The sequence below is a fragment of the Rhamphochromis sp. 'chilingali' genome (genome assembly GCF_963969265.1).
Source record: "Rhamphochromis sp. 'chilingali' genome assembly, chromosome: 21".
In the NCBI taxonomy this organism is placed as follows: Eukaryota; Metazoa; Chordata; class Actinopteri; order Cichliformes; family Cichlidae; genus Rhamphochromis; species Rhamphochromis sp. 'chilingali'.
Window position 1 is genome coordinate 6,159,599 of NC_137949.1, and position 23,952 is coordinate 6,183,550.

General features: G+C 39.2%; 1 protein-coding gene across 1 annotated transcript; it reads right to left on the reverse strand.

The window, feature by feature from the left end:
• Window positions 1–15,154: 15,154 nt before the first annotated feature.
• On the reverse strand, window positions 15,155–19,186 carry gphb5 (glycoprotein hormone subunit beta 5). Its single transcript, XM_080871790.1, has 3 exons — window positions 18,987–19,186; window positions 17,747–17,945; window positions 15,155–15,722 (listed from the first exon to the last, which is right to left on the reverse strand). The coding sequence occupies exons 1-3, from the start codon at window positions 19,064–19,066 to the stop codon at window positions 15,531–15,533; spliced, it is 471 nt and encodes a 156-aa protein (XP_080727916.1). The 5' UTR covers window positions 19,067–19,186; the 3' UTR covers window positions 15,155–15,530.
• Window positions 19,187–23,952: the final 4,766 nt, after the last annotated feature.

The following is a 23,952-nucleotide window of genomic DNA, read 5'->3' on the forward strand; positions in this document are numbered from 1 at the left end:
TGAGAATTTCTTCTGGAGTAGGGATGGAAGTTTTTCCCTTCTCTCTTCTTTTCTTTTTATTTCTGAAAAAAATATTTTGCTTTTCTCTACTTTTTGGAAGCGTCCCTTTGCTGTATCTTTTGCCTTGAACCTGGTAAGAAGTCCTGCTCTGTCTCACTCCCTTTTCCTATGAGCACCTTGGTTTTTTCGTTTTATTATTTATTTATTTATGTTTTGTCATTTTGGGTCTCCTCCACCTTCACCCTTCTGGTCCTCCATTCTCTCTCCCTTCTCAATGATCCCCACTCACATAACTGCAACTGCTTCCATAAGCATGTTGATGAAGCACCGTCTTCTTTGTCGTGCCATCTGACTGAAAAACCACAAACGCGCCAATCTTGGGATGGGTGGGCAGGACAGAGGGGCCTCATTTATTAAAATTATCCTTTGGTTTGTATTTGATTCTGCATAGTGCGTCCGAGATGACTCAAAAAGAAATGGAAGTCATTTCTCGGAGAGTGATAGAATTGTTTTTTATCTTTTCACTTATCTACACAACCTTCAGACTTTTTTCACCTGAATTAATTTTTCATCAATCTCACCTTTAGCTCAAACTTTGGATCCTTTTAATAAATGGGACCCACTAGAAAAGCTTTTCTATTTTTTTTCTGCTGGAATGTTTTCAATTTCTACTGTATTGTTGAAGCAGTGGTATGACACAGCACTGGATTCCCACACTGACTCATGTATTGTTTTGCAGTTGCACACCTAAACTGTAGTGTCAGAATAATAAACATCCGTCTGGGATACTCTCGCTGGGCTTCCTGTCTGGTTCTCTGTTTTCAGTGAGAGCTTCCTTTGCACTCATCTTCCAAAACAAGCATTAATGAATCAATTATCTTTTGCTTTTTGACACCTAAAAGGAGTTCAAAGAACCTTATTGAGCTGTGGTGGCTAAAAGCATAAAAAAGATTAATTGTTTTCCTAAAACTGTTTGAATGTCTTTTTACCCATGTTAAAGTCAAAGCCACTTCCCCACTACCTTAGCAAGACTCAGACAGATTTCATGAAATTAGGCAGAAAGGGGTGGCATGAGAAAAGGAATGATTAAAATACACTTTGTGGATAAAGGTTCTGGGCCACCTGCTGTACACATACTGTACTGAGGCGTGTATGCACTACACCCACTTTACGTAAGTTTCCGAGGTCTGAGTTCCTGTAACTTTCATTTCCATATCTGTGGCGACGGTGTGGTCCCTGGCTCAGCTGCAGGGAAGGGTTGGTGCAATGAGCTCAAGGGGCAGAGCCAGGCAGGTGGGTCAACATGGGGTGATGATGGAGCTGTTTTTAGTGACGCTGGAGTGGAAAGGAATGAGGTCAGAACGTGTACACAACGCTGGGTCTGTCCCACCTCTTCCCGGTGAGACATGCCCGGAACACCTCGCATACTTGTCAGGTGCCCTAACCACCGTGGATACATGTACAATGTTCCTGAATACGTTTTTTTGGGGGGGGGGGACAAACAAAATAAAGTTTTGATCAAAAATGTTTTTTCCCTTGATATTTATTACATTCAAAGGACTTTTACTAAACAATGAAACAAATGCTACACATGTACTATACCCACATAAATAAATAAAAAATAGCTCTAGTCAAAATTACATCACGTATTTTAAAATGGGTTTCAATAGGGCAAATAACAAAAGCCTGCACTTAGACTTGTTTTTAACGTAAGTTTAAAGAGTACAAGGAAAACTACATGAGTATATAGAAAATACAACACTGCCAGGAGAGCGAACTGCGGAGGTTTGCACCCTCAGAGTGCTTCTTGTTGACACCTGTGACAGTGATAAAAACACCTGAATTCAAAGATTTAAAGGAGTCTTCCAATACTATGTATGTTAGCTGAAATGGCTCTTTGAATGGACGCTTCAGTATCAAAGCACAAATCAGTTTCCTGATTCCAATCACTTCTTGTAGTTCAGTTCAAAGTTTCCTGCTCACTGAATGTAAACTTTACATGCTTTTTTCCTCAGCTCAGATTTGAGCTGCTGTTTTCAAAGCATTTCAGTTGTACAACAGAAAGTGAACGCATTGTTCATTCGGCTTAATGGACATTGATGATTCTGACTCACTGTGTTCACTCTTGTTTCTTCAAGCTGTTACTTTCATTTCAGCACAAACGTCTGCTGACCGATAGCACTGCTCATAGGCTTTACAACTCAGCAGCACCTTGTTTATGACTAAGCTGTCAGCTTATGATCGTTGCTGTAGCATTCACAGTCTTTTAATAGTCTATCAATGAGGAAGTCACGTACTGTGAATCACCACTGAGATGGAAATTTCGCTCTCAGTTGCCAGATAGGAGCTCTGTTGCTTATTGGCAGTAATCATAATGATTCACTATAGTTCACTTTGAAAAGTTATTGGTAGAATTATTCATTCGTGTGGAGAACACCTGTAACACTTGGCATGCTACTTCTACATGTCAGTCGAACCGTTGGCATTATTCTATGTGCATCAGTTGCGTGCAAATAAACAAAGCATGCAGTGAGGATACCGGACACAAATCTGGCTCCTGGTTTCTTTAACAAACACAAAAAGAAGCGTACCTTTGGCAACACAGTGCACATATCCATTGGGTTTCCTGCATAAGCTCTAAACTGTGATGGGCCCTATCAAAGCATATAGCACAACTAGAGGTCAAAAACTGTCATCCTAAAGCTATGATTGAACAGTTACTGCTCAGGGGAGCAGTTTAGCAAATGACTGGATTTATAGATGTTATGTTCACTAAATATCTGCACTTATGTTAGATTGTTTTCTATGTTCCTTATTTGTATATACCAAAATAATACAGAGAACTTTAAATCTCACACAGAACTCTACTTATTAACTTGGACGTGTTACCCTGAGAAAACACCAGCTGATCGCACCCTCTTAAGACAATGCTGCTGATTCCAACAGATGCATCCCAGAAGCGGTTCTATAATTAAAATAACACAAACAAAATAACACACAGAAAACAAAACCAAAAATGAATCCACATAGTGCTGCATAAAGAATGCACGCAAAGGATATTTTATGTGACATCCAAAGACACGCACCTAAATTATTCCTGAGGTTTGACTACAACTTCACTTGAAGTTTTTCCACGTTATGAAGAAATTGTGCTGTAGAGCTCCAGAACCTTACATTTTTTGGTCTATGCTATAAAAAATAAAGAGAAAACATCTTTAATCCTGTGAAAACAAAACAAAAGCACCCTTGAAATTATTTGTGAATTTAGAAAATGTCTTATTTTGTACACCAACCAATAAATAAATAAATGAACTGATGGTGAATATATGTAAAAATAAACCTGCTTTCCTCGTCAGTACAACGATTGTAAAAGAAGAAGATGAAAATACAGTTAAACATGCAAACTTTATGCTGTCACTGGTTGAAATTTCCAAATTTTCCAAAGTCAATGAGACACACCAGTTTGAAGGTTATTTTCAGCATGAGAGAACAAGTTTTTGTGACCTCCGTTTACTTGTGATTGCTGAAATTTAGATCTGAAGGATAATTCATGCAGATGCTACTTGCATGGAGGAGAGAAGGTTAAACTTATTCACTTATTTCTGAACTTTAACAATGAAAATTTCTCCACAAGTTCCAATTCTTATTACACTTGCTGCTCCGCCAGATGTCAGATATAGAATTTGGAAACTTTGAGTCTCTTTATCGTGTCCCGCAGCTTAAGCATTTGCTCATCTCCCTCTTCTCAAACTCCACCTCGTCCTCCTGCAATTGCATTTTTTTCAGTTTCTTTCTACCTGAGATAATCTAAGCGGATCATTGTAATGTGAAATAATCTCAAGTCCCAGTTTAACACCACAAAATCTCATTAAGGTGCTCAAAAACATCAGAGGTGTGCAGAGACTTTGGATGTTGAAGCCGCTGCTGTGATTTTGGATATTTTAGCAGGAAAAAAATTTGTTGTTGTTGTTTTTTAACATCTTTAAATGTATTTTTTTTTCAGCCTCCCTTTCCATCTAATAATGCGTCCAGCTAATCTGATCAGACATTTTTCTGTCATGGACCATTATGAGGTGATAGGCTCTGAATCTCCACAGCCAATTACCTGCAGGCACCAGAATTATCACGGTTAGTTTCCCGTGGATGGTGAGCAATGACGGTGAGCCAGAGGAAACACAGAGGAGGAATTAGCCTGTCAAGGCTGTGCCGTAGCCCCAGCAGGCCCACCTGCAGCTCTGCCTGGACACAGAAACCTCTGCTGATTCCAAAAGTTAGAGCTGAGCCCCGTTTTGGTGCCAAGATTGAGCACATGCTTATCCCCATTAGTGTCTCCTCACTGCTCCTGAGAATAGAGAAGAGGAGACACACTCTTTTACCCAAACTGACACCCATCAGCTCCGGATGTGCCAGTGGAATCTCTTGGAAAACATTTTTAATTGCTGCTGGTGGGAAGTAGATGTGCGAAAGGCTGTCTCTCAGTTTACAGTCGACGAGTTACAGCAGTTTGAAGTAGAGGTGCTTTTAAAACTCATTTACTCCAGAATTGCTTCTTTTTTAGTGTCAGTCATAAAGTGTTGGTGTTTTGGTGCCTCTCTCTGTGTGGATCAACAACTTTTGAGGTAGTTAAATTCAGTATTTTTAAAGGTATTCTCAATGCCAAAACAACGTTACCTTTAAATTCACAGGATATGGTAGTTTTTTGGTGCAGAAACATTATCTTTGTCTAATGTGGAGAATTTCATCTGAGGAGAGGGAATTGCATTTTTAGCTCAGTGTATTCCTAGTGCCAGTCCCAAACCTGGATAAATGGGATGGGTTGTGTGAGGAAAGCCATGCAGGTCATAAAGAATGAAATTTGTTCAGGTGACAGACTTTAACTGGAATGTTTACCACAATCCTGGAGAGGAAGATGATACCTGATATATACAGAAGAAGTGTAATGGTATCGACTGATGTCCAGAGCTGTATGGGATAGAGTGAGATGGAGCAAGATGATCCACTGTGGCGATCCTTAAAGTGAGAAGAAGAAAAGGAAGAAGAATAATGTATGTTTAGGTTTTTAGTTGTTGTTCTTCCAGCAGCACATTTAAAATGAGTCATAACCTGCATGTGAATTCATTTCAAACTGTTATTGTTCTCTGACTCATTCAATATCAGTGAATCATGCAGTGAGAGTTTTACACTTGTTTAACTTTTTAAAATATTAAAAATGTTGAATGAGATATTACGATTTAGTTGGTGGTGGTAGCAGTTGTAGTGGGTAGTGGTTCATTAACATTTAAATCCCAATGACTGAAGTTTAATTTTAGCAGCGTGGCGTCTGCTACTGCAGGAAATCACTAAGCAGAGAAAGATGAAGCATTCTGGTTTTTACAAAGCATGTCTTTTTTCAAGTTAATTCTTGACACTGGAACAATCAGTTCAACAAATAGAAACTCATGGTTCACTCAAGAACCTTGGCTCAGATATTACAGTCCATCATTTGCAAATAATGTAATGATGAGCTTCATGAGCTTCAAATGATCCCAGTTATTATCTGTTGCTTTTGTTGTAAGTAGCCAGCTGATGTGTCTTCCTCTTTGGATTTTGGGGGCAAACCCATCACGGCCCCCATGATGATGCCTCTAAAAACCTTCTCAAGTAAGAGAAAATCCAGAAGGGAAGGTTGACACGTCACGTGGTTACTTGCACAAAAAGTAACGAATATTAACTATGATATTTTTGTACAATCTGAGTTCAGCCACCGCTGCTTTTCTACTTCATTTAAGAACTCAAAGCAACTTATGCAACATGCCTCATTCCCCCATTCACACCACCACTTTGTTTTTTATACAAGTGCTCTCTATCTGACATCCACACACAATTGTACTCTGATGAGAGAGCAACTTGTTCCTTGCTACAGGCAGAAAACTTTCACATTAAAAAACAAAATAGAAGTCAATATGATCATGTTGTTCCCCTTCATCTCAACCAGGTCAAACACTCAGTCTTTTAAGGAGGAAATTCAAATTATGTAAGAGGACCACATGAGAGGCAGACAGTGTCTCTCCTTATCCAAGCCTTCCACAAGACTGCACAGTCCCAATCATATAAATCAAAAAGTGCATGAGGCAGACTATTGAAGCTATCCAAATAGCTGTAAAATATAAAGACTTTTAATCATCAGAGGTTTATGTCTCAGCTCATTTGATCAAAAGTCTGTCATCTCGAGACAAACACTGCTTTGATACCAAACAGATGCCCAAAAGCATCATGAGAATGAAACACTTAAAATCCAGACAGGAGACAACAGTCACGTTTTAGTTGCTGTCAATATCAGAGAAAATACCACAGTTTGAGTCGGGCTTAATACTGTAACATACAGTATTGAATCCTTTATGAGAAATTAGAAGATTGGATTGTTAATTTCACAAAGGTCTCCCCAGAGGCTACCTCATTAGATTTAAAATTGAATCCGGTCTCGGCTACTTCAAAGGACTCGCTATGTATAATCTATGTTGTTTGAGTCTGTAAATTAAATTCTCATATTTTGACTTTGACCTGATATCCTGACAGCTTGTTATTTCCACAAGTATACGACAATACCTTGCTTTTTCCCCCTAAGCTGTCATTACCATGATCATTAGTGGATAAATGTAAATGAAGACAGGCTATAATTTTTTAGCTACAGCTATAGAGAAGTAGCTATTGGCACAACTTTCATTTACTCCTCAGCATTACCATGAGCTGACTGCCTCCATGTCACACCGCAATAATTTATGGCAACACAAAACACGAACAACAACCACTACCAAAATGAAACAGGAAGTGAGACACAACTATATTACAAGAGAAACAAGGACCAAAACTCACACTTAAACAATTTGTTACAGAAAGAGAATAAACTGAGGGCTTCATCCTCATTGCATGAGCCAAAGTTAAAAAAATAAATAAATTATGGAGCCAAAAATTAATATTTTAGGAGAACTTTAATCACTGAGGCATGCAAACCTACATAGAGCCCAAACCTGTAGCCTTATAACGGCCAAGAACCTAAACTGTCTTTGATTTGTTGGGTGATTATTAGAAGAAGACACACAATCACTGTGACACTGTGACTGTAGATTAAGGTTTTTGTGCTTCAAATGTTAGGCGTTTTTCACAAAATGTGTTAATTTTAATTATAGTTTGACTATAAGTTGCTATTCCTGAAGTTTTTCTTTCAAGACGACATCGCTAACGAGCAGACCGAAGTCTTTATAATAAGAATGATAAGGTGTGTGTGTGTGTGTGTGTGTACTTTACTGTAGTTTATGGTCTGTATGTGCTCTGGCTCTACATGTAAGGACTTCTGTCTGATTTCAGAATGTTACATCATCAAGACAAAGTGGAAGCAAAGCAGACTGGAGGGATATCCAACATCTAAGGCCTATCACCCCACTGAGCCATCATCACCACAATCACACTATGACTGTACTCCACAGGCTCTGCTGAAACATAACTTATGCTAGTAAAACATATTTTGTAAGCGTGGAGAGACGCACGTGAAACTTTCAGTGTTATGCTAGGCTAATCTTTCCCTGCAATGTTTGCTGCAGGAAATATAACTGCTAGCATCAAAGTAAACAAATTAAGGGTCAACAAATCACACTTTGAACAAGAGCGGTGAGTTTTTGTTGAGTAACACTTAAGGTTAATGTATACTATACTATATGTACTACATATAGATGCATGCATGGTTAATTCAGTATCAAATACCACGATACAAAGCACAACAGATGACTGTAATAACAATGTGAAATAATTAGTTACATTTCTAAATTTGTAACTCGGTTTACGGCTCCCTTTTTAGTGAAGCAGTTAATGAATAAACAAGACTTTAATGAAAGTAAAACTTCATAGCGCGCCTTTAGCACTGAACGCTATCAATCTTTATCTTTGCAAAGAAGATAAAACGAGTTTTTCATCATATTTCAGCAAACTCAGAGACTGAGCAGCCTGCAGTTTATTACCATAGTTAAATTACAGTTGTTGAGCACAGACTTAAACTACTGAGATTTAATTTGTACAACTAATTAAATTAAATCTATTAACTGTCCACATGGTTGTATAATAGGCCTGTTTTCAATGGCACTTTCATGGCTATATGTTGTGATTTATATACCAGAATTATGTATTTTTTTCAGTTTATTTTCATCTATAGTTATTTTTTTGCCATCTCATGCACACATTGTTCCAACAGAGGTGTTGATATATACAGCCTGTGAGGACGATTATCAACATTTGCACCTCTGTGTGAATATGTGCTGATTGCTGACTGAATGGGATTACGCCTAACCCAGTGGTATAGCGGCAGTTGTAGTGTTATATTTTTATATCTTTTTTATATCATCAGAAAATGGAAGACATACAAGACCACTGATAATCTCCCTCGATCTGGGGCTCCACGCAAGATCTCATCCCGTGGGGTCAAAATGATCATGAGAACGGTGAGCAAAGATCCCAGAACCACACGGGGGGACCTGGTGAATGACCTGCAGAGAGCTGGGACCAAAGTAACAAAGGTCACCATCAGTAACACACTACAACGGCAGGGAATCAAATCCCGCAGTGCCAGACGTGTTCCGCTGCTGAAGCCAGTGCATGTCCAGGCCCGTCTGAAGTTTGCCAGAGAGCACATGGATGATACAGCAGAGGATTGGGAGAATGTCATGTGGTCAGATGAAACCAAAGTAGAACTTTTTGGTATAAACTCAACTCGTCGTGTTTGGAGGAAGAAGAATACTGAGTTGCATCCCAAGAACACCATACCTACTGTGAAGCATGGGGGTGGAAACATCATGCTATGGGGCTGTTTTTCTGCCAAGGGGACAGGACGACTGATCCGTGTTAAGGACAGAATGAATGGGGCCATGTATCGTGAGATTTTGAGCCAAAACCTCCTTCCATCAGTGAGAACTTTGAAGATGAAACGAGGCTGGGTCTTCCAACATGACAATGATCCAAAACACACCGCCCAGGCAACAAAGGAGTAAGAAGCATTTGAAAGTCCTGGAGTGGCCTAGCCAGTCTCCAGACCTCAACCCCATAGAAAATCTGTGGCGGGAGTTGAAAGTCCGTGTTGCTCGGCGACAGCCCCAAAACATCACTGCTCTCGAGAAGATCTGCATGGAGGAATGGGCCAAAATACCAGCTACTGTGTGTGCAAACCTGGTAAAGACCTATAGTAAACGTTTGACCTCTGTTATTGCCAACAAAGGTTATGTTACAAAGTATTGAGTTGTATTTTTGTTATTGACCAAATACTTATTTTCCACCCTGATTTACGAATAAATTCTTTACAAATCCTACCATGTGGATTCATGGATTTTTTTTTTTCACATTCTGTCTCTCACAGTTGAAGTGTACCTCTGGTGCAAATTACTGACTTCTGTCATCATTTTAAGTGGGGGAACTTGCACAATCGGTGGCTGACTAAATACTTTTTTGCCCCACTGTATATATATATGCAATGCATATTTCAGTGCAGCCATTTACCAGGAGAAGTTAGAGCACTTCATGTTTTCACAACCTTATGGAGGTCCTGATTTCCTTTTCCAGGAGGACGTGTCCATGGATCCTAGTACCAAATGGTATTTCACTTTGTATTGTGTGTAATGAATATTGAATATATGAAGGTTTAACTCTTAGGATTAAATTATGACAAAAAAAACCCCGGTATATAACAACAAACACCCACTGCAGACTCCACACTTGCAATTTATAATGAACTTTTATTGTATAAGTGGTTAAGGAAATGGATGGAAGGTTTCTTAAAATAGAAATACTCCAAATATAAAGGTGCTCTCTCTTGAGAACCAAATAAGTCGTCACTGTCTTCAATTGTTGTTTCTTGGCCAGCAAAAAGAAAATATAGCGTTCAATCATAACACCTCTGTCTTATTACATGCCATTGGTAATAAAGGCTGTAACAATCTCAGTGAGAATATGCCTCAAAAGAAATGTTATCCAACAAAGATACTCTTCCTAAGATTTATCCATCATATTCACAGGGATCCTCAATCTTCATGTCCCTGCAGGAACTGCTATATAATTCATAACCCCAGCAGCTACCTGTCAGACTGTTACTACTAAGGCAATGGAGAAGGTGCCCTTAAGGCTTGACTGCAAAACCTACTCAGCTGGCCTTAATTTCAAACTACTGTTTATTAGTGAGACACACTGCTTTTATTCTAGACAGCTATGTTTACATAGCCTGGCAGGAGGCTTCTTTCCGATTGGCCAGAAAGTTGTCAATTAGGGATCACAGCTGCCAGGGTGTTAATATTTAATATTTCAAATGCCTTTGAGTACTAATTCAGTGTGTGTAAGGGGGTTTAATTTTATTATGTTATGCAAAAACAGTTTTTTGATCATAGAGCACAACAAAAATAGATTCTTTTTAAAGTGTGCTGTTTTGAGAATTGTCTGTAGTCCGCTCTCTAGTTTGATAATCTTGTCATTTCACGTTGTTCATTTTCTTTGAATGGCTGAAAACATCTAAGAGCTATTCAAGCGATTTAGACTTCTAGAACCAAGTTATTTAATTTGCTTTTTCCATCATTTATCCAAAATAAATTTATATGTTCTGCTAGATGACATTTCTAACAAGTGAGTCTGTGAAGGTTCTCAGTCATCCAGGTCATCGGTGAGACGTTTCACCTCTCATCCGAGAAGCTTCTTCAGTTCCAGAACTGAAGAAGCTTCTCGGATGAGAGGTGAAACGTCTTCAAGCAACTTAAAGAAGTCCAGACGCTTTTCTTTGCAAGCTCCTTTGACTTCTAACGACTTCTCTTAAGAGATAAAATACACTGACTCTTACTGGAGCAACACACATTACTGAAAAATGAAAAAGACCTATGAATATAACATAGAAGGTGCCCCCAAATGCTTATGCTAGTTTGTTCCTGCACTTTCTTGCTACTGGGTGTAACTTTTTATGAATTAGCAAAGAGTCATGCAGCCAGAGAAACACCCAGCTACCGTCTGCATGGTAGCTAGCCGATCATCCTTCACTCCCCTGGCTGCCCACCCCAAATTTTACTCCACTGCTCTTCTTCAAGTTTCTTAGTTGTCACGGACCCGGCTCTGGAGGACTCGGGGGTCCGTGAGCAGTGGGGACTGTTGTTGTTGTTGTGATTATTATTATTATTTGGAGTCTGTGTCGTCTACTGTTCTCTGTCCACATTGGTATGTAGGGCGTGTGTGTGTGTGTGTGTTTGCTTCTCCCCCTCTCTCCTCGGGGCTGTTTTATGGAAGTACGCGCCATGGGAAAGGCGTGACCTGGCGACTGTCGTCATCGGGAGTCCCTCGCTGTTGCCGGCCCACCTGCAGCTGATTACCTGCTCAGCTGTTGGTAATTTCTTGGAAGTCGAATTTCCCAGAGAAACCCACCCGAGGGATTAATAAAGTTCTATCTTATCTTATCTTATCTTATCTTATCTTATCTTATCATCCCCCCCGGCTAGACAGAGGTATTTAACCTGGGCGACAGTCGACGTGGGATTATTACTCCTAATTGGTATAGCCTGTGCGAGACGTGTGTTCTTGGTATTCGGCTAGCGTGTGGCTAATTGTGGATTTTCCTTCTTCCTCCAGGAGAGTCGAGCGAAGAAGCGAGTTGGGGAGCACACACACTAACGGAGCTACAGCACGGGACGCACTGGGAGCAAGGGACGAGCACTATTGGCAAATTGCACTTTTGAGTGAATTGTTGGACTTACCTGTTGGCAGAGATGGGCAGTAACACGTAACGCGTTACTGTAATCTGATTACTTTTTTCAAGTAACAAGTAAAGTAAGCGATTACTATTGCAAAATCGGTAATTAGATTACCGTTACTTTCCCGTAGGAACGCTGCGTTACTGCGTTACTAAAACCGTGATTTTTTTGCGAGAATGTCTCATGACAGTGACAACGTTGGTGACAACAGCTGCGTGCAGATCAACAATGGATCATATATCGAGTGCGGAGAGAGTATGAGCGTGCAGCGTTTAAAGCGTGGAAGTACTGACCTTACTTTGAGTTTGATTCCATAAAAAGTGACAAAAACATTAGCGTCCATTAGCATTGTGCGTGGGAAGAAAACTTTTTACAGCGAAAAAAACCTCTAAACTTCTAAGCAAGCACCGAGTGCGCAACGACGTAATGGGAAATTCACAGAGAAACTCGCGGATTCTTCAACTGACCGCGGCACACCTGCACCAGGGTAAACCTCCGCCTACCCCAGTCCTGCTTTACAGGTGAAAATAGAGCAACAGGACCGCTGAGTCTTTGACTTTATTTATTTTCTGCTGTGTTTTACTTGCATCTATTTGAAAGACTGAGTGTAAACACACAAAATATTTTATTTTATGTGCTGGAATGTGCAGAAAATAGGTTTAAATGTTAAACTAATTTCTTCCAGTCAGAGAATGTTGCATATAATTACATTTTTGCTTGATGCATAAAGTTAAAAGATTAAAACTGATAAAACAAGTTTTAAAAAGAGACTTTTCCATTTGATTACATTTTGTATGATGGATTATGCAGAAAAAGTAGAATTGGGCTGAAAGATCTATCGCTTTATCACCTCTTCAGGTTGTAAATCGTGTTTTTAAAAAGTAACTAAGTAACTAAGTAATTAATTACTTTTGAAAATAAGTAATCAGTAAAGTAACGGGATTACTTTTTTGGGGGAGTAATCAGTAATTAGTTACTGATTACTTTTTTCAAGTAACTTGACCAACACTGCCTGTCGGTTTCACTGTAAATAAAGTGCACTGTGGCATCGCAGAGTCCTGCGTTTTAGGTCCTATTTTCCTCATCCCCACGGACTGCCACGCAGACCGTGACATTACAAGATGAAATGGATGTGTCATCTCCCCTGAGTCTTTCTTGTTATCACACACACTTCAATAAGATGAGCACAAAAGAGTTTGGGATCCTATTTTTGTGACATGTTTTTGGGGGCTTGTTTTGGTGCACGGTGACATACGGCCCTCTGACTTGCACAGGAGGCAGGTGACACTGAGGAAATGTATTAGTTCTTCACTACAGGCAAAATTAGTGGACAGAACTTATGAGAACTATATACTGACTGTACACAGGCATGGAAAACAGTAACACCGTAGCTTTAAGGGTGAGACGTGCTCAGGTGGTGTACATCAACTTACAGTAGTGTGAGTGCACTCTCTGTCCTGCTCTGTAGGTGTGGTCTGAGCAAAAATTGTACTGAGGTAGTACAGTATACAACAACAACAACAACAAAAAACAACACATTTATCTGCTATTAATGGAAAAAATTCTGTCATGTTTACCATTTTAAAAGGTCTTCCTTTGTGTTCCCTCACAGCTATATAGTCCTCCCACCAAGTGATGCTGCAGGCCCCCCACCACCTCCTGCCTGCCAGAGTAGGAAGTGCTAATGTCAGAAATTATTAGGACAGCGGGAGTCGTTACAGTGACTCTCCTGCCAGGGCTGTTGAAGATAACAGAGGTCTCAGGAGAGTCAGCAGCACAGACAGCTACCCTCTCTAGTGTCTCCTTTTAACCTCTCCATTTAATGTACACCCTTAAAAGCCTCTTCAGCACTCACTCAAACTGCTTTTGTTTATAGATTTTCTTCATTTTATGAATGGCACTATAGAGCTCTGCAGTGGGCTCGTAGAAACAGCATTTCTCAAAGCGACAGGCTGCAAAGAATTTTGTATGTATTACATAATATTTGCCATTATCTGCTGTACATTGCACACCTATCCCAGCTGTGATTAGACGAGAGCAGAGCACACCCTGTCACAGTCTGTCACAGCATGTTGGGAAATAAGCTATTATTATTATTATTGTAGTAGTAGTATAGTAATTGCAAGAGCTTTAACAAGTGAAGTAGACACGACAGTCATCTCTTGACATGTTCCCTTGTGGACATGTTGAGGTGTGGTTATTTCCACACATAGGGCAATGCTCTCAACTGATTACCTAAGTTTGCCCATATGTGATTTTAAGGCTGTAAAAAGCAACAAAAATCAATCATGGTCAAGGATTTTCAGCGACGCTGACCTTAGCTAAGAAAGGCCATTTGTTAGTTTTTGTTGGTTTCTGTTAAGGTTACTAAAATGTGTAAGAAAAGACCAGTGCAGCTTCTAACAACTGAGCACAATCAATAGAAAGCAAAGATTATCTTTGCACTAAGTGACACAGTGTCAGTTACAATAACAGGTGACTCGATGGCTGAAGGTCACAGGTTTTATTCTTCTAACAAGACTCCTCAGTCTCAGTCTCCTGACTAACAGAAAGAGTGTAATATATATTAATGCAGTAATGAATATAAAATTAAATATAAAATTTTAATGATAATGAATGTTTTAAATAACTAACCTTTGTGATAAGCCACTTCACTTTTTGAGGGTCTGCTTGGGCAAAGGTGACCCCCATCATTTAAAAAAAAATGGCTGGAACGTCATATGTGATTCTAAAAAGAGCCACATGAAGGTTTCATCATTACATCTTCCCTGTGTAACATTATTAAAACATCTATGTACTCAGAGGATAGCACTGAAAACCAATGCTGAGTAGCTGATTCTTGCCCCTGAGGCAGCACTACATCTGAAGTGGGACACCCAGAAACATGGTTTCTAGCATCAGTTTCTAAGTAAGAATACATTTTCTTAAAAAACAACATAATTCTTTCAATTTCAACATTATTTTCAGCAAGTTTTTGTATTTTTATATACATCTTACACTAGTTTAGCATTTTTGAACATGCTTAGTGTTTTCATTCTTTATAAAAACCATGTTTGTTTATAAAGTTTTTGTGAGACAGACCAAAGAATGTTATATTGAAGTTTCTTATGAGGATGAGAATTTAAAACTGTTTCTAAAATTATAAAATTGGTTTGTTTATTTGCTTTGTATAAAAGTTTAATATTTTTATTTTATTTTTATTTTTTTTACACAGCTCTCTGCCCTGGTGGTAATGTCTGTATCAAAAGCCAGATTTGCAGCAATTTAAGCATAAACATGAAGTTCTACAAACCCAAATGACAAGAAACAGAGGAGGAAAGAAAACATGCTTTTATTGTGGAAAGAGTGATGGTCCTGCACTCCAAAACACACGAGAGCACTCAGAGATTATTAATACACCCAGTTCTCATGGAAAATCAAATGAATAAGGACACTTAGTAAGCCCTTACCTCTCCAGCAGACCCTTGGGCTAAAAGCTCAGGTTGATTAAAAGCTAATAAGTGATCATTTCATTATTCATCCATTAAAGGCAGATAAAAAATTGTTTTTCACTTATGTCAATTACAACATTGCAAGGTTTACAGTGATTGCTTTGCTCCTAAGAAAAAATGCCAAGTGAAGCTGGTAACATATTTCAGTAGTGATATATCTCAGGTTTTTCTTGGATATGTAGTATCCAAACTAAGAGCATTCTAACAACATTTCCTGGCGTAGTGACACATTCCAGTTAAAGCAGTATTGCGTGTAATTATTACCAAAAGTGTACATAAAATATTTCTGCCTGTTCAGACTTCACACAGAACTTATGCATTCAGTAGTGCTGGTCAGACAGACTCCACAGTCACATCTTAAGGCCACAGGGTAGGTGTATGTTGGATCTACATTGGGCTGACAGTTTGGTAGTTTCACAGTCTCCAGCCGAGTCTCATTGTAAGTACAAACCCGCTGATAGGACTCAATGAAGGGAGGCTCCAGGATTGGCTTCTGAAAAAACCAAAAATAAATTTATTTTGTTTTAAATTTATTTATCACTTTGTTGTAATACTGTCAGGGTTCACTGTATGGCAGGCAGGGTTGGAGCCAAACACTAAAAAAAAAAAAAAAGCAGGTTTATTGCTGAGAACTTTCAAATAAAACAGGAATTAACAAACACTCAGACGAGGACCGAGACGTGAACATGACACACTGACAGAATCTATATACAGGCAGACACACACTGTGCACACTGTGATTATGGTATTTAACCGCTTGTAAAGTGTCCTTGTGTGTCTTGAAAGGTATGTATAAAAGTCTATTATCATTATCATATGCATACTATATATATATACACACACACAAATACTGGTATATTGCAGCACCCATGTATTTATGTAGGCTTTTCTGTTCTCATTCTCAACTGAATAACAAATAATGTGTTTCCAACTGTCGTGGTTGCTACGCTCCCTCTTCCTTCCTTGTGACTAACATATCTGAGTGTTTTGTATGCTAATTAGTGCATGCAAACCCATGTTCCCGATTAGTGGCTGCATACGTTCCACATCCTTCCTTTCATCCTCATTGCTGGTTCTTGGTCCTGCATTCCACCATGACTGATTGGACCAGTGGCCCAATCCTGTCCTTCAATTAACATGCAGACTTAATCAGTGCACCTGTTTTTAAAGGGAAGCCAAACTATCACTGAGTGCTGCTGTGATTTACTGATGTGTCTCATTCTGGTGAAGGTTATGTGTGGCTTTGTACTTTGTTTTTGCAGTAAGTGTAACTTAAAGTCTTTGTGCGCCTCATACAAATGCAGTCTAGTTCTTTTTGCTCCATACCTGTGTTGTTGTTGTATTTTAAGACGTTGACAAAATCCATGAATAAGGAGGCTGGGCTTTCTTTACAGTTATGGCCTACTTTATCATTTCATATTAATGATAATTCTTTCAGCTTGCCAAAGAAAGCTGCTCCAGTTAGCTTTTATATTCCAAGCTGTCTTTGATGGGACATTTGTGACACATCATCACATTACATTAAACACCTTCAGTGTTCCTCAAATACTTTATAAAATGACAAAAGTTTATCTTGATTCTATTTTCCAAAGAATGCTCAAATTAATGCAAATCTTTTGCAGCTGTTTCCGTGGCCAACACTGCCTGTCGGTTTCACTGTGGCCTGCACAGATTTAACCCCCGACCTCCTGGTGTCTGTCCTCAGACTCTCCCTAAAGCAATACATCAGCTCCCTCTGCTGTGCCCTGACCTCCCTGTGGGGGAGAACAGAGAAAAAGATGAGGCTCTTCCCTGAGGCGATCCAAAGAGTAGAACAACACAAAGCTCCGCTACGCTGCAGTAATAAAGCAGAGAGAATCATGAGCTTCCTAATGCCTCCCGTCACTGAATGCAATGTTCCAGATGAAACTTGAGATTTCACAGCGTCTTTTTTTCATAATAGTATATGGTGACTTGTGAAATCCAATTGTGTCTCTCATGCTCTTGAGGCATTGTGGAGGAAACCTCTGCTGTCACTTCAATCTCTGGATTCCACGCTGCTTCCCATTCCTGCAGAATGTTAACTCAATTTTAGCACTCCAAAAGTCTTCTGTCTTTATTCATTCTTATGCAAGTGTTTCACTTCAGACAGCCACTCATTACTATGTGGCAATAATTAGATCTTGGTAGGGTATTGCAAACACTGCATGTATTTTTTCCCTTGGACATCTAACTGTAGCAGCTCAATCCCTGCTTGCACTTGCAGCTGACCTTGGGAGAAAGCGAAAACAAATTTTCTCCAGGGCGGGATCACCCATCTCTCCATCTCTGTATCTACAGTATTCACTTCATCTGTCTCTGCCTCTCTCTGTGTTTAACTGTCTACTAAACCATGTTGTTCATCTTTTTTTATCTATGCTGATAATTTAATTTTGAGTAAAGTTGTGAGTTATATCACCTCGCACTATAATCATATTCTTTCAGTCCCCCTTATCCTCCCTGTGTGTCTGTGCCTGGTACAGTGGCCCTTGTCCTCACCTCCCAGGTCTCACAGCGCCCCCAGCAGGCATCAGTGGTGATGTGCAGACTCCCACAGCCGGGCTTCCTGGCCAGGAAGGTGAACTCCCGGACTGCGCAGCCAATGAAACGCCGCAGGTTGATGGTTGACACACAGCTGATGTTGTCGGACTGTAGAGAGATCCCGAGCAAAAAGCAACACAGAACCACAGCAGGCTTCCTGAGGAAGAGAAGGATTTGTGGACGTAAAGAAGGAGGAGTGATTTAAAGAAGACTTTAAATAGGATTTGTGAGGGCATACTTGATGCAAGCGAGGAGGCTGACTCCCTAAATGCATGAACACATTTCTTTAGAGTGAGAGCATTCTGGCCTCTGCATATCGATGTGAAGCTGTCCCACTGCACTTTTTTTTGGTGTCAGTTATTTGTAAGCTTGTCATAAAATCAATTAAAATGGAATCATAGGTGTTTACTGTAAATCTGTAATCTTAAGTACAGTTTGTTGACCACCTTGTCCAATGTTGTTTTTAAATGGCCTTAAATGTATTTCCTACCTTGGTAATATTCAGAATAACCATTCCATTCCTCTGTGCCTCAACCAGGACACGTTCAGGAGACTCAAAGAGCAAATAAAAGCAGGAAAAGAGCGCTACATCGTGTCTCTGCTGACATTCCACCTCAAAAATGTAATAAAACCCTGAACTTTCCAGTCAAGTCATTTTCTTTAGCACTTGACTTTAAATGAGTTTATTCTCAGTGTGCTTTAGCTGAGATGATACCCCTTTAGTTATCACTTTGTAGTATTGGGTTTTTTTATGCAAATGTTTTAGGAATGAAGCCCATAACAGCTGTATTGTAGAGTGTCAGGCAACGGTCAGGTCTCTGTTTTTTATTAAATCACCTGCATTCCTCTATAATAGAAGTATGGTCCAGTACTGGTCAAAAAATTATTGGAGTTTTAATCCTTAAAAATAGAATTTTTCACTTTTGATAATTTTGTAATTCCTCTCATTTGATACATTGTCTGCCAAAAGCACACAACATGTTAAAAACTACAGAGTTAGACAAATTAAGTTATTTGTAGAATCATTTATTATTTTCTGGACTTGTCACCAATAAACTGTTAAACTGCAAATCTGTAAATCTCTGACATTCCTGGTTATCGTTCAGGACTAAAAACAGTCCTGCTATTTTGACTGAACACAGTTAAGAGCTACAATCCTCGAAGTTAAACCTCGGAAAATAATCCTGCATGCACTCACCACTGTGGCTGTCTCCTTTGAAGGGTCATCTCAGCTGTAAATCGCAGTTGCAGTCTGGTTTCAAGCAGACGTTGAAGCATCTGTTTTAGTTTTTTGCTGTTTAATGAGCAGCTACTCTCACTTTTTAATACTCGGATGTGAAATGATTTTTTGGCTGGACTGAATGAATAACATGAACCACAGTACTTGTCACTGATGGTTCCTTTGACCTGAACCATCTGCTAATGGATCTGGCAGTACAAGCCGAGGCTTTATATCGGCCCCTCGTCCTGCCAACCAGCAGCTGAAAACCTCACCTCGGTCTGCCTCTTCTCCTCCTGACTCTGTAAATCCCCCAAAGGCCCTTCTACCTGTCACTGCCCATCGAATTCAGCCACCAGCTTGTTCCCACTCCATTAGCTTGATTAGGGAGGCGTCTGCCCTTTTGTTCATAGTCGTTCACATGGAAAAGGGGGAACAAAACTCAAATGCAGTTCCTACCTGTGTCTACACTTACTCATTCAGGCTCAATTAGCTGGCTCCAGGTACAGACCCTGCTCCTGTTCTCACATGCCGACTGCAATTATTTCACCCATAAGCTCCTCCACAGCTGTCCTCCGCCTCACCCTGCTACTGTCTCATTCTCATTTTTTTTGTGTCATGTGTTTTGTTTTGGGGGTGGTTGTCCATTTTTGTTGCTAGTGACACTCATCACACCACTCTAGAGAGCAACCTGGCCAAGTCTACAGCTTCTACCACACGGTTCACTCAATTATGACGGAAAGGATACGTCAGCCCTCCCAGGAGTCAGTGACAGGAGGAGGAGAAGAAAGATGTGGAGACATGTAGAAGGGGATGAATTGCCTCATCAAGAAATTACCACCGTCAGGTACCCCTACGAGCGGCATGTGAAGCCAGTGGCGCAGAACTGTGCTCAAGTAGTTCAGGAAATGAATCTGTAGAAGTCGACTTGAAAGTTAAGGCCAAGCAATTAAAGTTAGATTAGAGAGAATATTGTGGAAGATGAGTCAGGGACAGGTTCACAGACTCTCTGTTCTCCTTGCTGTCATGAAGAATTAGCCTTACTGAACAATGTGCAGGATGTAGATTAACAGGATGCATGTAATTGGATAACTTTGGTGGAGGTTAATTGTGATTCAGTACAAAGGGAGTAAAGCCTAGATTTCCAAAATCCAGCTTTTATGTAATTATTATATACTGAAAGTTTCCAGCTTCATTTTCTTGTCATTTAATTACAAGGATGCTCATCTTCTTTATTAATCAGTCCTGACTAAAATAACTAGGAAATAAGCAGAAACCAAATCAAATTCAAAGGCTAGTGTCTTATATAAGGGTTAGTGCAGAGAGACTGAAGCCAGCATGCATGTGAGTGTTTGTGCAAGTGAGAAAGGAAGCTTCTGTAAGTGCAAACATGTAAAAACCCAATGAGATATTATTACAGCCAGTAGTTCAGCCCACGTATGTTGTTCTGCAGCTTTTGATAGTGTCACAGCTATTATTATTATTATTATGGTAGCATTATTAGGATTTCTTGCCAATGTTTGAATTCAACAGTGTTTAATTGTGAAATTTACATGAAAATAAAAATATAATTGCTTTTTGTAAAAATGAGCAGAATAAAGATAAATGAGTAATCCTAAATAAAAAGTAAAATCCTAGGTCTGGCATATCACTCAGCTTTGCTCTTGTTTGTGATATCCAATAATTGTGTAAGTTTCTAAAAGAAAGATAATATCTTTATTAACATTTTCTGTCCAGTTTACTCAGGAGATTCCTCAAGATAACAAAAGTCCTATCTCCAGGAATGACCTAAAGGTAATAAGTGGCAGTAGTGCTAAATATCTAAAGCAACAAACAGATCAACAGACTATCATGGGCAGTTATTTAAGTATGTTGTTTATTTCCATGGATTGTTTGGTTATGTAGGTAAACTGAAGGGTAATAAAAGCAGCCCATCCATGTCCTTAATGCTTTCCCAGTAATCGATACTCAAATCCATGCAATCAATCAATCAATGTAAACATTAAGACTTTACTTAAAAGTATGAAATCGTGTGGGTTTGGCTGTAGACGTCAGAAGCCCTGACAGGAATAAGATGATGTTGTGCTGACCTCTGGTGCTCACATATAATATTAATATTTTTCAATGATTTGAATGCAAATCATTCACTGAGTTATGCCATTTTACAGTGATATACAATTCTTTGGCAGATGAATCCTTTGAAATTATTTTCTCATTGTATGATTAGCTGAAACTACATGAAAATATTGTATCCATAAAAACTATGACTTGATTGGGGAAAGATGTTGGTATTGCAGTACATCTGTTAAAATATCCAGTTCAATCTTTTGCAAATGTCAGATGAGTGGACCTTAGCTGTATTTCTAGACCTGTGAGCCAGTCTCACTAACACTAACACTCTAAAACATTTAACTCATATCTGATGATTAAAATGAATCATAATGTGTTTAAATTGGACTCATGAATTACAGAATTTGTACTCAAAAGCAGGGCATGGAAAAAGGTTAGAGTTAAACTCAGAATGCATCTTTCATAAGGCTGTTGAAGCAGTGCACAAAACAAAAGACTAATTCAGTCCAGCAAACACATGAGAACAGATTAACAGCCACTGAGACAAAGGACTGAGAAGAAGACAGCTCTATATATACACAGAAGGGCAATAACAGGAAGTGGGCACAGCTGGGGAAAACAAGAAGCAAGTGCAGACAATCAAGACAATGAGACAGGAGTGGAAGTAAAACTAAACACAAGACAGTTAAGACAAGTAACTGCCAAAATAAAACAGGGTGTGAGAAACGCAGATACATTAATAAACCTAGGGGAGGATTAGACAGGAAACACAGAGGAAACAAATTAAGCAATAAAACTAAGAAAAGACTCGAAAATACTCAAAACATAAAGATCAGTAAACAAAACTGTAATACCAAACGAAGAACTTAACTTCTAAGGTGTGTATACTTACCATAAAAATGCATGAGGAAAATCACATTTTATCAGCTAGTAGATCACAAAGAGATCACGCAATATCACCATATCCCAGTACATCAGTGGAAAATGTGGTGTTTCTTACTCACTGACCTGAATGTGAATATGTGAACAGTCAAATGTTCCTTTAAATAAAAAGAATGTTTCATTTTCATGTGTATTTCCATAAATTTTATTAAATAATTACTGGATCTGTGATGTATAATAAAAACTTATCATATCATTACCATACCATTAGTCTCCTATAGTGCTATATAGCTCGTATTTTGCTAGGTTTATGTAACTTTTAGCTCAAATATGTTCCTTCTTTCGTTTACACTGTATGGTCATGCATGGCTACACCTCAGAAAGGATCTGTCAGTTCTGCATGCGCATGAGCATATATGTACATGTTGAAGCCGGACCTTTAACCCAGGTGACAGCCATCAGAGCCAAACTGGAGGGAGGTGGGTGAGCTGAACCCTGGCTGGTTTCTATTTTTAGTGCCCCACAGAGTTTCCTACTTGGCCCCGGCATGGCTCTGACTTCTCGGGTGACAGTCCAGTGGAGCGCTGCAAACTTCCAGATCTGTCAAACAGTGCTTCAGGTTTCATTTCCACATACTACAACACAACCAGATCTGCTCTCCCACATTGCAGTTCAATAGTCCCTGGACCTCCATCTTTACCCCAAAACACAACTTTTTACTGTATGTAAGTACAACCAACTTTTAACATTTTTTCTGTAAATCTCTATGAAATGTCGAAGAACCAGCTGTACGTGCAGCTGTAAAGAATGTGTTGACTACTGACTGCAGTTTAGGTGGTGAAGTTTACAAAATGCGGCTGTAATTGACCCTGAGTGTAATTAGTAATGGTATTGCTGTCACCCGATGCAATTCCTAAGTGTGTGTGAGGAGAGTGTCTTCTCATTATATTCTTCCTAAACCTGCAGACCCATGGCTTCTTATCTGCCTTATTAAAAAGTCCTCTAGTCTTCCTCAAGGACTCATTATATGTCTCAACTGATCTGATCTCAGTTCAGCTGGACACACATGTTCCTTGCTGCTATTTTTGGGATCCAACAGCTTCATAACAGTGACACTATCTCACATTCCTGCAGTGAGAGCCAGCTCACTTAGTAGCACTTATAGACAACAGTGATAGGACAAGTTAATGTACAGTGGTTGGGATTTCTTTTCTTACATTTGCATATATACATCTATATATCTTATTTATATAGATGTATATATATAAGCAGTTCTGAACTGTAGCCTGTCTAGTAACAATTCAATGCATCAGTTTAGTAAGAATAACGAATTCCTGTTGCTAACTAAAGTTATTCTATGTTTAAGTGACTGATGTAAAGTGAATATGTATCAACCCAGGACTGTTATGAGTTGCAGTTTATACATCATTTAAAGGCCTTATCACCCAGTTAGCAGATGTGACTTTTCTCAGTAGTTTGACTTGAAGGATTCTTTCAGACACAGTGTCTCTCTCAGTCATCACTTTAACTGAGCCACCTCTTCTTTGTACCTCATGTTTATCTGTCTATGTGTGAAAAATTGCCTGTTACCAAAGATCACTATAAGATTTGTATTTATACCAAGAATCACGCTATAAATTTGGACTGTTTGTTCTGTATTTAAGATATAAATCCAGAGATATTGCTTTTGGTTAGGATGCTTTTACAACAACGTTGTCATATAAATTCACATTTCCTTTCTGCTAAAACATGTGAGCAGCTCTAACTCAGCCCACTTGTAGGTGGTAGGATAACTGAAGTTGAGCTGAGAATCATTTTGTTAAGCACCCTGGATTAAAAATCCCTACAGTGGTATGTAGGGTAGTATAACATTTAGTTTTGTTTCTATAAAAAATCTGCAACCCTATTTCCTTCACTTCAACTTGAGCTATTTAGAAGAATAATTATGTGATACCATTTTTCTGCCCTAGCAGAACATTAATAAATAACAGGA

Bases quoted from the DNA above. Each gene is read 5' to 3' on its own strand.
- gphb5 (XM_080871790.1), bottom strand. From the start codon at position 19,066: ATGCTTCAACGTCTGCTTGAAACCAGACTGCAACTGCGATTTACAGCT. The intron at 17,946-18,986 runs GTGAGTGCATGC...TCTCTTCCTCAG, and splicing joins CAAAGGAGACAGCCACAGTG to GAAGCCTGCTGTGGTTCTGT. The intron at 15,723-17,746 runs GTGAGGACAAGG...TGGTTTTTTCAG, and splicing joins GGCGCTGTGAGACCTGGGAG to AAGCCAATCCTGGAGCCTCC.